The 15,768-nt window shown below is 39.4% G+C and overlaps 1 protein-coding gene and 1 long non-coding RNA gene across 3 annotated transcripts in view; one reads left to right on the top strand and one right to left on the bottom strand.

Annotated features, from left to right (window-relative positions):
- Positions 1-15,768, bottom strand: part of ntrk3b (neurotrophic tyrosine kinase, receptor, type 3b) — a 302,940-nt gene that overhangs the window by 58,153 nt on the left and 229,019 nt on the right. For both annotated transcript variants that reach the window (XM_028014975.1, XM_028014976.1), the window contains one exon: positions 3,547-3,735. In XM_028014975.1, the coding sequence (XP_027870776.1) occupies positions 3,547-3,735 (189 nt within the window). The remainder of the gene's footprint in view (positions 1-3,546; positions 3,736-15,768) is intronic.
- Positions 9,543-15,735, top strand: LOC114143173 (uncharacterized). Its single transcript, XR_003595185.1, has 3 exons — positions 9,543-9,654; positions 13,598-13,600; positions 15,723-15,735. It is a non-coding gene; the product is annotated as an uncharacterized LOC114143173 (long non-coding RNA).

The following is a 15,768-nucleotide window of genomic DNA, read 5'->3' as shown; positions in this document are numbered from 1 at the left end:
GCTTTACGGTACACTCCAGCATCAAATGCTATTGTCTAATACTCGCCAGCGGGATGTGACAACTCTGTAATTAAAATCGCTAGCTACGTGATAAAACAAAGGCATTTGCTGGGAGACAGCAGATCTAGCTAGATATAGATCTATCATTAGGCTAAAGAATTGTCCTTTGACTTCTGTGCTTTTATCTCGCTAATGCGCCAACATTTCCCCAGAAACGGCCTTTTACAACTCTTACAGAAAAAAAACAAAACCACAGCCACCGTCAAACACAATAGTTCAGAAAAGAGATGAATTAATGGCATTATAGCTTTTTGAGATTTTAAATGCTTTTTTTAAAATTTTTACAATATATAAGTGTCTAATGACCAAAACTAACTTTTTTCACTGAATATCGCATGATATTCAGTGAAATATCATATGATATGCAATGAAAAATATAGGCAGATATATTGATTATATACAGATTCTTGTAGGCAGATTATATCATCTGCCTATAAGAAAGTATTGTTGTTGTATGAATTCATATCAAGTTTTTCACCCCTGAGATGAACTCTGTTCATCTGTTTATGAGGTAAATTTTATGAAGTGGAGTTTTATGAAGCCAGAGTTAACATGAATAGATTGCAGATCTCTTCATCTTAACCAATTGATAACCCACAATCCTCAAGTATCACTGGATAATAACTGTGACCTGTGGCCTTGCTTTCAAAACAGCTTGGGAAGTTTTATACCCCTCAAGTGTAGTTTCGTAAAACCATCAAGATACGTTTGGTTTTTAGTCCCTCAGCCGAAGGTCTAACTCAAGCCTTCAGGTTTTAGACCACATATCAAAGTCAAGTCTTGAGTCTTCAGACCAGAGATAAGCAAGTTCAGTCTTTGAGGGCTGGCAGCCAACAGGTTTTATGTGATGTCCAATAACTGGTGAAAATATTTGTAACTATGCCAACTCTAATCCTGGGCCCTCAAGCATTTGAGCTTCCTCCCATGCCTCGGACATCAAGTGCCACTCAGGTCTCGAGTCTTTAGCCCACAAGTGTCACAGTCTTGAGACGTTAAACCACAAGTCCAAGTCAAGTCTCAGGCAGCCTACCACCACACATCCCACACAATGCCTGGTGATAACGGCTCATTTCAGATGACCAAAATACTGAACTCTGTGATGTATGTTGAAAGGGGATGGCAGCAGCAGCATTTTACCTCTTCATTGCTATTCCAGGAGCTGATCTCTTAAATGTTCAGAGTGCAACAAGAGTCTGACCATCGCATTAGCGAACTCCTGATGGACTCGGGTAAAGACAGGCGTCACAGCTGTACGACCTGAACTCCCACTGCGTTTGTGTGTATATTTTAGCAGCACGCTATTCTCTCGGATAAGAAGCTTTCAAGTAAATTAATGAATACATTATGTATTAGTCGACATACTGTATCCAAGCGAGTGGTGCTGAGCAAGGCCAGCAGGACAATGAGAACCAAAGGGGCACCAAAGGGACACCTGACACATCAAATCATAGAAGTAGTGAGGGAATATAAGGTGACATTAGAGCATTTTTTCCCCCTTATTTTTATACCTACAGGCACACAGACAGCACGCCTACATCCTTGTATAGACGCAGATTGATTTTCAGCAGTACACCCACACAACACACATTTACACACGGAAACACACAGAAACTTCCCTTCCTTGTGTGCCTGTCCTGAGGGTGAAGAAGGCATTCGTATTCAGTGAATGATGTTTTCTTAGCCAGTGGCAGAAAGCAGTGGCCATTATGACCTTGTGATGAATTCAGGGCTCATTTCCTACGATTTCCTTTTATGTGCATGCATGTAGAATTAAATCCAAGAAGAAGAAAAAAATAGAAAAGAGACGGTCCAGGTCAAAGCCAAGGCACTGAACACACATGGTCTGACTTTTAATTCTCCGAGCACAGTTACTGGGGGAAAGTTTCACTCCTACCCAGCGCCATTTATTCATTAGCCCCACAATCAGATCTCCTGTCCGAGACATGAGATGTTATAAATCAGTCAACGGCTGGACATTAAGAATTCATGCAATTCATAATGCATAAGACCCGTCACTTATTAATCACCTCTAAATGGGTTTTCCTCTCTCCTCATTGGCTACACGCTCAGAGGCCGACTTTTGTTAGCATGACGTGCGGCCATTTTGAGATAGAGCCACGTCCAATCTGGACAGGGCAGGTTACGGAAAACAAGAATCCTACTGCGATCAGACCGGAGGAGAGAGTCTTTACCCTTAAAATGCAGGCGGTTTGATAGGAAGGAGCAGGAGAGAGGCTGCGGGTTGCTGCTGGAACAGTTGCTTTCTGCTGATTCTCCTGAGCAGCCAATCTAATTGGGAGTAATTAGGCCTTAAAGTGGTCTTGTCTTTTCCCAAACCTGGAACACGAGTCCCAGTGGAGGTTGGGTGATTTGGGGAAGGGGAGGCTGAGAGTATATACACACTAGTCGCTGGAACAGTGAAGGTTGTCTTCACCCAAATGCATAAAGAGTCTGGCACCTCTCCAACCGAGGCTAAAGCCATACATCAGCACAGACACACAGCTGCAGCTGAGTCTAAACTGATGTTTGTTTTTGTTTTTTGGCTGGCTTGGGATGATAATCACACTTTGCAAAATGAACTGATATGTGACAGTAAAATTCAGTCTTGCTAAGGTTTGTGAATGAGTGCGAGCCAAGTGTCTCTCAGACGAGCGTTTGGCATCCAGACAGGCCACCTCAACAAAACCAGCACACCTACAGTACGAGCCACTGTGGTGCATTTTGCATCTAAAGCAGAATTTATGCTCTGTTTAAACTGATTGTGGCTTGGTCAGCAACTCCAAGAGCCTCCACCCCTCCATATTTTGACCTTTTCATTTTGGGACCAGGCCATGTGGAAGGACAGCGAACACACACACAGCTGATAGACGGCTGGGGAAAGACGACCAGCAGATGTAAAATGGACAGCGCCTTCATACGCCTTGAGATTTTTCCACAATTCTTCTCATGATTGTTATATATATTTATTTCATCTGGATTTTTTCTTTCATACGCCGATAGAAAACAGAACTTAGTTGTGAAGTAAAGTGAAAATCTAAGAAGTGCAGTTGTAGTCTCAATGACTCAAAGCCACACACCAAATGTCTCGATAAATTTCGCTGGATTATAAATTGTCCCAGAAGGTATTGTAATATACATTAATATTGTTGCTTTGACATCATTTTCAAGTAACATGATGGTAATGACATAAAGGTGTAAGAACACATTCTCAGGGATCAATAAAGTTCAATTTCTAACGAACATTTAACACAAACTGGAAGACGTAATATTCAAAATGAATGACCAAAACAACCACAAAGAACCATCGCTTGCTTCAATGTCTGTTCTATTGCCATATGTTTCCACCAGATTTACACGTAGAGAATGCAAAACTCTTTCTAAGTCCCCTTTACTTGTGGAGATATCTGCTCGAATAGTTCAAGATGAAGGAATATTTATTTTTGAGCTAAGGATTGGATTGGATTAGAGTCAACAAGAGAGACTTACGAGTGGTCGGCTTGTTGCAGTTGTGTCCGTGCCTAAAGTACTGGGGATTTTCCACCACAGGTATGCGAGTCATTCCTATGACGACCGCGTCAGGTCCCGCATCCAGAGTACACGGCGTGATGATCCCGTGATTGACGTGATGAAGAGGGCTGGCAGAGTCTTCCTCACCACTGATCACGGCTACGGGACCTGTAAGAGCGGAGAGAAACTCTTGACTTATTTTACACTTTAATGCCATCTTCACATGTCGGGTAACATAAGGTCGCATTATCTGAAGCCGTCATAGAAATTTATTCAGATTTTTTTGTGCGTGTCAAAAGAAAAATATATTTTTTTTGAGTGCCAAGTATGAAGTTGATAGAATCCATAGGTGAATTTTTACTGGCCTGAGGGCTCCGGTGAAAACTTGCAATCAAGAAAAGTTTGAGTATTTTAATATATTTTGTATTAGAAATATATGTATTAACCTCATAAATAGTAAAAGTATCACAAAGAAGGAGGAATTAAATGGAGAAAGCAAACAATGACTATTATATTTAGGCAGCAAGAAAGACAAACTGAACTTTATTTAATAAAAAAAATATATACGTATATATTTGCGTGTAATGCATTATCCTGGCAACAAAGGTGGGAGTTTAATGATAAAACATGATAAAAACATCCAGTGTTATCTAGAATTGATCTTATCTCGCCAGATAATTAACCATATTTCCCCTCCTTTTAAAATAACAATGAAAAAGCAAATTCCCTTTTATTTAGTTTCCACAGGACACATTTACAGACATTTCTGCTATTTTACCTTAAGAAATTTTTAAACCTGAATTGCACACCGACATCATAAATGACATCTTGCATTGCAAATGCAGCCACATTTCCCATTAGGACCTTCTTGCCTCCACAACAACAGAAGCGGACGACCATGCCTCAGTTCACTGACTTGGGCTGACATCTCTGGATCAACCGGCACCAATGAGCCAAAACATTACAAGCTAAAGGTCAAAAGGTGTCAGATATGTGAAATGGTGGATGACCTCTGAGCTGTGAAATGTGCGGAAACAAATCTTATCTTCAGTTACTCTGAAACAAACAACTCAGATCTCTTACAGCTCAAAAAATAGGGCTGCAGTCCTTCATTAGAACCAGCTCCCTCTTCTTAATCACTCCATCTATCTTTTTCCTCCAAAACTGGAGATAAATCGCTCAAATCTTCGATGAAATCGCTCACAACTTCTGCTGCTTCTGTGTATTCAGCCTATTTACTCTTTGACTTACCCTCATTACATCATCACAAGATAAACCATGTGAGTGGTTTTATCGTGTCAGACACTAACAGAATGGCTTTAGCAGATTTTTGGATGAGAACTAAAGCTCTACCTGAACACATCAAACTTTAGCGCAAAAGTATAAATGAACACGGACGATAATCGCCTCCCTGCTGCTCTTTTTTATGACCCAACGTTCCTTTGACGTTGTGTCAGTAAACAGTTCACTTTACCCGCTTATCTCAGAAGTCCACTAAAAAAAAAATGTTATCATGTTTGAATGTGTGTGATGTAAGTTGGCTTACACAATTACAGATCTGTGGTCTAACTACCCATGTCAACTCTCGCAGTTAATGCACACATTTTATTAATTTAGTGGGGGGAAAAAAATCATGTAACTTGTCCTTGGCTTTAGACGGATGTGTTATTTATAGCTGCAGAACACATATGTGCAGCAGAGTGTAGGTTTTTTCTTTCTGATCATTTCCATGGCGACAACCCTAAAACTAACTGGTCCTACTAACGGGCTGCAGAAATAGCTTTTCCATCCAGACGACAAAATGAGTCTTCTGTGGTAACTATGTCCTGATGCTTTTGCACATATGGAAGATAAAACCCAAAGTTAATAAAGAAACTAGTTGAAAACACCATCACCCACTGGCCAGTATAACAACTGGTTACCAAGGAGACTGAAAGCAGGCCAGAGAAGAGATGCTGTTGACTTTCAGTAACCTCGGTTTGACCCCTAATGAAAGAACTACTTAGGAGTCCAATTAAAAGGTCTTATATTTTTCTTTTCTTGTAAATTTCAGATTACAAATTATAAGCACATCAAAAGTAACAAAATAAACGGCATGTATAACCTTATCAACTTAATAGCGCTACAGGTATGAAAAAAGCGTGTTCATATTTGAAGTTGAATTCAAATATGACAATTTAAAATTTAGAACAATGATTAAATTTGTGGTACTGAACGTAGCTCTATTAGAACCAGAAACCTCCAAGAAATACTTGATCAAGCTGCTATTTAATTACTTTCTTTAGAGAAAAATTAAAAATAAATAAATAAATAAATAAAACGTTTCATATTGCAGACATCTTGTTATATACCACGACTAATTTTGAAGCATCTTCTAAGTCATTAATGATATCTTGTAGTATTAAAAAAGCCTAAGTATTCTTTTATCAAAGTCAAATCTGTCTCATGACAGATGGCGACTAAAAGCATTAAAAAAAAGTTGCACTCCAACATTGACAGCGTTGGCTGATGTAGACTGCCTGTCAGCCTTGCTAACACAATAGGAAAAAAGACAGACAGAAAAATACAAGTAATTTCTGAGTAATGTGAAAATACCGGAACTACGACAGCATACTGGAGCCACTGTAGATAGAAAACAAAAACCCCACAACGCTGTTAAAACCTGCTGACTCCCTCGTCTGTGGAGGAGATGCATCAAGAACCACTGAAGTAAAAAACACAGAAACCTCAGCAGAAGATATGAGTAACTTAATTTTCCGCAAAATGTAAACAAAAATGGAGCGGCATCAGATTTTAGCGGTTGTAGGATTTCTTTTTTGTCTTTGGTGAAAAAAAGACCGGTCATCTCTCCTGCCAACATTAGACCCACATGTTTGTTTTGTTTGCATTTACCCAGAAAGCCCTGCGCTATGATCCGCTTCCTGCTCTTGGAGCGGTCTCTGCTCCGCTTACAGCCACATATGCATTTAAACCGCACCAGAGTTCACTTCAACCGAACATAAACAGAGGTTCTTAGACGGAGTAGAGTTCGCTTTTTTGGTCCACGTCAAGAGTTTGATTGCACGTTCACACGTCCCCAAACAAACCGGACGTTCTAGACAGACCAACTAGAGTTTGATTAGCCCTCTGATGCATGAATTATGATCCTTTGTGTCAGAATTTTTTTTCCATTTTTTAAAATTCTTTTCTTAAGGCATAAAAAAGGTAGGAAATTTTTTTTGTAAAAATAATTTTTATTTTTATTTTTATGTGATCAATTGTAATTTTGTCCAAATACAAAGTTGTTATTTGAAAAATACATCAGTAGTATTGTTCCTTAGGGGTTATCTGACGTCACAATATTTTTTTTACTTGCAAGAGTCGTCTACAGTAGAAGGAGGGACCGGGTCGGTTCTCGTGCTTTTTTGTCTGTCAGCCATATTGTATTTAACAAAAATAATTTCTTGCATTTGCAGCTGATGGCCAGTAGTTGATGGTATATTTTATGATGCATTAGTGTCCACTTCAGTGGTCTGTGTGCATTTATAACATAAAAATCCACAGGAAGCACAAGAAAATGGCTTTTAGATAGCTGTCCACTGTAGTGACCACTATGCATGAAAGGGTTAAAGTGGCTGGGTGTTAATGGACCCTGAAGCTTCAGACATGTTCGCCGATATCAAGCAAGATTTTCTAACTTATCAATTTAATCAAAATGCAAAGAAAATTCCAGAAAAGGTTGCGGGTCACTTTCAGTCGGTGAGATCCGGTTTACATTTCTATCGCCGTTGTTTCAAAGACTTCTCGCAGCTCCCACGTCTTCACAGACGAGTAAGAGAAAGAAGCGAGAAGGGGGCTTGGAAACAGCAAGTGGATATAAAGTCAACAACGGCAGATCTGGCGGAAAAGTGGCAGCGAATCTGTTTACCCACCGTGTTGAATCTTTTCCCTCACCTTGACAACACTGTAAATAGTAATCAAGAGCCCGTCATTTCAAATTATGGAACCACAGTGGCACAGTGAGTTGGTGAGTGATTAAGTAAGACGTGTGAGCAACAATTTATTCACAACATTTGCTGTCATTGCGGGGCTTTCATACCTCAGCGCTCTCTTTATTAGAGAGATGTGCACAGCAGAGCACAGGTTTTTCACCGGGTGACTACCTACCCAACCACTGGGGACTAAAGGCACACCGCGGCTCCAAATCTCAGCCGAAGCCTCGGGCCCGCCCACGCCGCCGCAGAGCTCACACACAAATATTACCACACGAGAAGTCGAAGAGTTATCTAGGAAAACATGTTGAGAGGGCCTCGAAAAAGATTACGCATTCAACAAATTAGAAAATACGTCTACATTTGGCTTTATCATATGGCATCAGAAGAATGAAAACCACTTCGGAGCTAGATCGATAAGTCCTCAGGGAATCACTGGCTTCATTTCAAGCCCACCTCCTCAAAACTGCACAAGAATCTCTCACACGATTCCTTACGAGGTGAATCTTAAAAAAAAAAAAAAAAAAAGAAAAAAAAAAGTGAAGGGCAAATTGGACTTCTAGAGTTGAGAACATCTTAAAAATTACATTTATGTTGCCTCGGTGATGGAAAAGCCCAGGAGCATCCTGGAGGAGTTTTATCATCTGAGAGGCTCCCTCTGCACAGAATGGATTTCCACACTGGACGTCTCGCCCCCTCCAGAAACGTCTATCGCAGAGCAAAGTTCCTCTCCATTACACTAACTTTGATTCTTTTGGTTGGAACAAGAAAATGTAATGAGCCAGAGTTCAACATTTTTCTGCCTCCTCCTTGTCTCATCTTCCCTGAAAATCTATGCAGTCAATAGATTCGGCCGTAGCATGACTTCAAATAAACCTGAGCCATTTATAACGGATGAGTCCTTGGCTGCAGCGTTCAAAATCTTTGGACTAAAGGTAGTATTCTTGGATATACGTAATATATTTCTGCAATGAATATTTTTAACCATAGATTTCATTGTTTACAGCAAGAATTCAAACTAAAACAAAGAGTCCATTACTTTGGGACAAAAGGATCAGAATATCCAATCGACTTCAGTGGTTTAATAACCAATTTATGCAGCAACGATTGTGTTAATCATGATTTTTTTTCTTATTAATTTGAAAGGAAAAATGTTAGGTCTTTGTTACAGGAATGTTGTACTCAACTCCCACTGTGTTCTTGAGCGACTAATACTGGCAAGTACAAGCGAAACCAGCAAGTGATTGTACAAGAGAAGAAAACATATTCTCTGATTTCCAGAAAGAGAATATTACTATATTGTCTTTACATTCAAATATACAGAGAATATATATTTCTCTTTAGATTTTCAAATAAAAAACAGCTGTTTTGTACACACTACATTGCATTTTGAATGAAAAAATAAAACCAATAGGAGGTTTATTATTTGTTTTTCGAAGAAAGATGTGAAAAAAAAAAATTATAATCAGAGTGGAATATTCTTTGAACTCAGACTGAAGACTTGCAGTTACAATTGTTACGTTTTCCAGGGTGGAAAAGCACAAAGATAAGGAATATGTCTCTCTAAAGCTTACAAGCAATGCATGGACAGTGTGTATATACAGACGTAATAAGCCTAATTAATGGTGAGTCATTAGCTATAGCAATTTATTGAACACTTAAAGGGGCAGTACGTATTTTCCAGCAACAGAGTGCCATTTTACAGCACAATAAAGTACATATGTCATGTTCAGTCATACAAATGCTCTACATGTCAAAGGTGACTCAAACAAATCCCTTGAAATTGGGCCAATGTGCAACAAACTCCTCGTCTTTCTGAATCTACGCCTTGACACAACATTTCTCCTGTATTAACCCTTTAACAACGTTTTTACCAGAGAAGTAGCTCATATACTGAGCTCAGCAGTTCAACCAGGTGTTTGCTAATTGCTGCTGGCTAGTCTGAAGGAGCTGAGCTTCATCCTCAAAGGCGGTGTTCGGTCCCTCCAGCCATTTTGAACAATTTTGCGACAGGAAATTGAAGGATTTTTCAAACATGCATGAAAGAATCAAAGCAACACTCCAGATATGTTTTTGACGATGGAATAGCATTATAACATGATTGGAAGCTCATAAAGTTTTAATGTAATTACAGTTATGTTTCAATAATCATTCCTATTTAGAATAGTATTTTTATATTTTTATCAGTTTTAAATCTTTTAAACAGCTGCCTAATGTTTCTAATAATTTTTTTGGGTAATCACAAATTAATTGCTTAAAGTCTTTAAGTCGTTCTCTCTCTCTCTGGAACTCAAGCGATCACAAAGTATTTCCCACATGGTTTGGATTTTCGTGACATTCGTTGTGACTGCAAGGAGATTTTGGGAAGGATTGAAAAGTTCAGTAAAGGAAGACATTCCAGGTTAGAGACGCTCTGCGACCAGGAAGCATCCTGATCCATAGATGAGTAGGAAGAGTGCTTCCAGTTGCTGTTTAGTTTCTCAGAACCAGCTTGGGCCTGTCCTCCAGGTTCTGTCGGTTCCCTCTCATTAGACCAGGAACCTTGGCTCACAGAGTACCGTATTTTCCGCATTATAAGGCGCACCTAAAAACCTTCAATTTTCTCAAAAGCCGACAGTGCGCCTTATAATCCGGTGCGCCTTATATATGGACCAATATTGAGCCACAGCAGGTCTCGCAACTACGGTAAGCAGCCGCCGACTTCATTTTCCCCCGTAGAAGAAGAAGCGCGCGGTGCATGCTGGGTTTTGTGTAAAGACCCCAAAATGGCTCCTATTAAGAGACACGTTTACGACGCAGAGTTTAAGCTCAAGGCGATCAGTGACGCAGTAGAACAACGGGAACAGAGCAGCAGCGAGAGAATTTAACATGAACCAATCAATGGTGCAGAACTGGATATATATTGTGATGGCACTAACGTTTGATTTACCATAACAGTATCAGACTGATTTTTACGTGTTTATTGAATCGAGGAAAAGTTCCCCTCCACTATATGTTACACCTTGCTGTTGTTAAAAGATAAACTGTGTCATGAAAATACCACATCACTGACTTTACCTCTGGGAAAATAATAAAACATCTGTTTGTTCATTTTGGGAATGAACGGAGTTTTCAGAACGCTGGTTTGTAATTTATTAATAAAGTTTGACCTATCTGACTATTTTGTTGACATTCCCTTTAGCGCAGCTCCATCTAATGGATGCTTAACGTAACCCCAGCCTCTACTGTAGCGTCTATTCTATGCGCCTTATAATGCGGTGCGCCTTATATATGAAAAAAGTTTTAAAATAGGCCATTCATTGAAGGTGCGCCTTATAGTGCGGAAAACACGGTAGCTGTCTGCCTTTGGTAGTTTACTCTGCCAAGGTTGTTGAATGTTTTCCAGTGGCTGGGTGTCTCAAGCTTAAATTTAAAATCTACCTTGTTATTTGTTTTAAAGACTGCAGAACGTTACCAATAAAACAGTGGAAACGAATTTTAACCAAGCTGATCTAGGCTTGATTTGTCCAACAGGGGGCAACTTAAAGTCTTAATGAATCAGTGAACAAAACTGTAAAAATTCAAAGTTTATTTCTCAAAGTATGAGATATGTAGCCGATTTAAACCGTCTTAGAAAACCTGTCATGGTTCTTTTAGCGCTCTCGGTTGCCTCCGTCTCTTTATGTAATCCCAGTTTGACACTGAGATGATGAGTTCAGTGTTCTCAGGGAGCCACGCCATCTGTTGTGGGACCTCTCGCTGTTCTCGTTGCTCAGAAACTTTAGTGAGCCGCTGCATTGACATTTGAAGCACAGACTCTTTAATTATGACAGAAACAACAATTCACTGCAGGGGAAAAAACAATATGTGTTGTGCAAATTTAGATACTGGTTTGTAGCAAGATCCCTCTGGAGACCGCTTAAGTGTGTTATTTGAAAAATTGTTTGATATTATTATATTTAGTTTACGGTATTTGATTGGCCAGTCTAAGAAATAATAAACAACATCCTAGTTCTTTTCTAAACTTTGTCTCCAAACATCACGTATCTTTCTTTCTTACTGCTCTGAAGCTGCCTTTCTATTGACCGTATAATTGCGCAATTTGACATTTCGAAAATAAATTTGTGTAATGGAAACATCAAAAAACCTAATTCTTTTGATACAAAGTTTTAGCGATAGAAATGAACTCGGTTCATTTTGCAAAACTGCAATGGAAAGACCTTTTTTGTATCACCCGAGTCACATGATCAACAACCGGATGCAGTTGGAGGATCATGTTTTTTAATGACTCATCGCATGAGCAAACTTATTCACATGTGATTTTAATTGTATTTCTTATTTAATGGAAAAACTGATAAAGTTTTGTGCACATTTCTAATGGAAATGCAGCTAATGTTGCTTTTTTCTGCAAAACAATCTTAATCCTATTACGGAAGGAAAAAAACTTTCTATGTTTATGGCAAACTGTTAAGATTGTCACTGTCTAATTTAGGCAAAACGATTGGTCAGCAGTGTTGAGTAAGTTGCTTTTAAAAAGTACTTTTTCCAAAGAAGTAACTTAGTAACTGAACTACTAGTAATAGTAATTACCAGGGAAAGTACCTATTGAGGTAATTGTTTAGATATGTAAAGCCATTCTGAGTTGCCTCTAACTACAACTTTAAAATAGATGTTAAAATGTTTGTCATAAAACTGAATCGACAAAGGGACACTAAAAACGAATTACAGACAGGAAGTTGCACATAAATTACCTTCCACACAGATTCTGTTTTGATGTTTTGACTGCAGGGTAGACGTCTGAACATTTTATTTTTGACACTACGGCTAAAAGGTTGATCTTGTAATGGAGGCATCCTTTGCATTGCTGGTAAAGTATTTGAGTTTCACAAAAAACAAAGAGATTTTTGAGAGTTTTGTGCTGATGTTTAATGTGCTGCTCCCTGCTGTTTGACAGGCATTCGCGTCTACAAATGAATGGGCTGCAGTTTGATTAAAAAACCGGCTCATCCAAATGTACTGTTTGACATTTCAAAATCTCGTATACACATGAAACACGCAGCCCCTGAATTATAGATTGTATTTGCGTTTTGATGTGTTGTGGGCGAGAGACGGGTCCTAACTTTATAACACTCCACAGTTAAAGGCTCCCTTCAGAGCATGCAACCCCATGCTGATGCATTCACAGACGGCTCCGATGCACGGGCATGAAAAATAAAAGCCGAAGAGAGGGAATCCGCACCTCTCTGTAGCTGAAATTACAGCAGAGCAAAAGAAAGAGAAAAGTATCTGCCATTGTTTCACATAAGCCAGAAGTTATAGTTATCTGAGAAACGATGGCGGATAAGGCGAGATAAGCCCATCTGCTTTATCTTCGAAGATAACATTTTTTTAAGTTGATAGATGTTTCGTAGCTTCCTCTAAGCTCTTGAAAAGATTAAAGCTAGAATACTCATTCATCTACTATCACTTCTGCTGAAGTCCTCCAAGTATCAGTGTACAAAAGTCCCAATGTTATTTTATAGCTCAGGCTAGAAAACTAAATGTTTCTAAAGCACATTTCTTCTCCATTTTTACAAAGAATTCAAAGTTTCGATCAAAAGTTCACATACACACATTGGGGGCATAGAAGATGAAAAAATAACGTTACAAAGGTAAATAATTGTCATTTTCAACCTACTTAGATTTTTCTATTACATAAGGTCAAGCACTTATGATGTTCCTGTTGAATGTGTAATATGGTCTAACCAAAATTACATTAAATATTTTGCTTCTCTTGCACCACATCTTCCTTCAGTGCTGTGAGAGATACCGCTTTGTTCGCTTTATTAAACCCTATTGAAGTTTCTGCCGATTCTAAAATGTATTTCTGCAAATAGACTGAAGCCAGTGAGCGAAGCAGCAGGGGTGTTTGTCTGGAGCCACCTGATTGTTTGTGTCTCTGCTTCCACACGATTGAAAGCGAGCGGTGAAGGTGATTCTTAGGACAAGGGAAGAAAGGGGGGGGGGGGGGAAAGGAGTCGTCAGAAGGCAGCGGGTGACTCTGCAGGGTTTTCCCTGCGGTGGGGGAATAAATTGCGCAGAGTGTGATTGCTTCCGTTCCACCTCCTTGTGGTAATTATCGCACAGATTCCTTTCAAAGGTAGTTAATTAGGACTGGAATTAACTTGAGGACATGTAAAATGAACAAGAGAACACAGGAAGGATAACCCACTGAGGCAAGGCCCCACTTTTGGTTAATGATGGATTTGAAACAAATTAAATCCGTTCGTGGGAAGGGTTGGAAACAGCCACATCAAGGCTATCGACACGATTGGGATGAAGGAAGAGCAAGTGGCTGCCAGGAGATACATATTAACACTCAAAGGGAGCTCAGAGCCTTTTTCACAGAGAGACGTTTGCTGATCTGAGCTGAGATTATTCAGCAAGTTATTTGACTGATGTCCTGCTGTCAAGGTAAGCAGGAAACTATCACTTCACAAATAACATGGCCTAAATATTTTATTTTGTTTATGGAGAAGACATTCCGAGTCTGGAGCTTCTAACTGCGTCAAACATGCTACATTGAGCGTAGCGTTAGCTTAGCGTACAGTTAGGCTATTGCTAATCAGAACATCTTCACATTACAGATACCCAGCAAAACATTAAGGATAACTTTCCCTGATGTGCTGAAGAAGACATGCGGATAGTTACTCACTGCTCTCCAGACAAGAACGGTGAGAGTGTGACAGGCCGGCGGCAAACTTATGCTAACCTGATTTAATGTGGTTTCACGGTAGCAGCTTTTGTAGAGTGATGCACCGAGCAATTGTTGCTGAACTTTACATGGGTTTAAAAACTACAAATGTCATGTAAATTATGAATTTGCAGGGAAAATATGCACACTTTTGGAAGTTGTTTCCATATGAAAAGCACAAACGGTTGCCTTCCTGAGTCACCTCAGGAGAGAGGCTGGCCAAGGCCTCAGAGATTTGTTGGAGAAATTAGTGACCAAAGATCCTCATGAAGACCAAGGAACACAATAATGAGTCTGAGATGAAGTTTTAATAAAGTTTAAAGCAGGACTAGGTTATAAAACCAGATCGCATGTTTTGGACATCAGGTGAAAACAGACAGTCTGGCATAAGTGCAAACCTACCAAGATGGTGCTGTCCACTTGAGTTGATCAGATGGTAGCTCTGGAGGAGATGCAAAGATTCACAGCTCAGGTGGAAGATTCTGTCCACAGAACAACTATTATTCTTCCAGTCCATAAATCTGGGCTTTTTTTCTAGAAAAAATTACACTTTTTGGATGAAAGCCACAAGAAAGACTATATGCTGTTTTCCACAAGTAATGTAGAGAACACAACCATCATGTGAAAGAAGGAGCTCAAATCAGATAAGATTGATACTAATTAAAACTCTTTTTTTTATTTAGCAGGGACAGGCTATCTGGTTACAGTTGATGGAAGAATGGGTGGACCCAAACACAAGACCGTACTGGATAGGAGGAATTGTGTCGATGAAAGCATGACTGTGTTTTACGGCGGCTGAATCAAATCCAATTGACAATCTGTGGCAAGACGTGAAAACTAATGTTAAGACGTTTTCTATTGAACTTTGAGAAATTTTGCAAAGAAATCCGAGCAAAAGGTCTGGTGTTAGATTTTAATCGAGAAATCTTCAAAGACTTTTTGCATTTCTCACCTTTTAAGGCCCATTTTTCAAACAAATGCTGCGACTGATTCCAAAGCCAGGAAGAAGTTCTATTTTTAAGCTCGGGGTTAAGTTTAGGACTAAAGTCTGACTAGTGTAGTTTAGCTTTAGGTTTTAAGGTATGTGCTGGTAATGGTTAGGTTTAGGGTAAGGTTCAGTGTTAGAAACGAAAAATGAATGGAAGTCAATGCAATGAAAGTCCTTGTGAGGATAGAAAGATGTAATATATGTGTGTGTGGAGGACGTGCGATCAACAGTTTTCCTATATCTATCAGCACAACTGTGTCTCCAATGAAATAAAGTCTCTCCTGCACATCTGACATAATATACGAGGCAACACTGGTGTACCAATTACAGTGTGTGTTGCTGCACATCTCTGCTCTTCATGTTCAACACGATGATAAACAAAAATCCTGACATTGTTATTCCCTCCTCAGCTCCCCCAACACCCTATCAGATTTTCTATCTCTGACAGCACATTACCCTGTGAGCTCCCCGAAGACAGACGAAGCAATTTTACACAAGTCTAAAAAGTGATGGAAAATTACATCATCCAG

The sequence above is a fragment of the Xiphophorus couchianus genome, chromosome 4, assembly GCF_001444195.1.
Source record: "Xiphophorus couchianus chromosome 4, X_couchianus-1.0, whole genome shotgun sequence".
Taxonomy (NCBI): domain Eukaryota; kingdom Metazoa; phylum Chordata; class Actinopteri; order Cyprinodontiformes; family Poeciliidae; genus Xiphophorus; species Xiphophorus couchianus.
The sequence above is the reverse complement of the archived record's forward strand: the minus strand, read 5'-3'. Positions and strand labels throughout refer to the sequence as shown.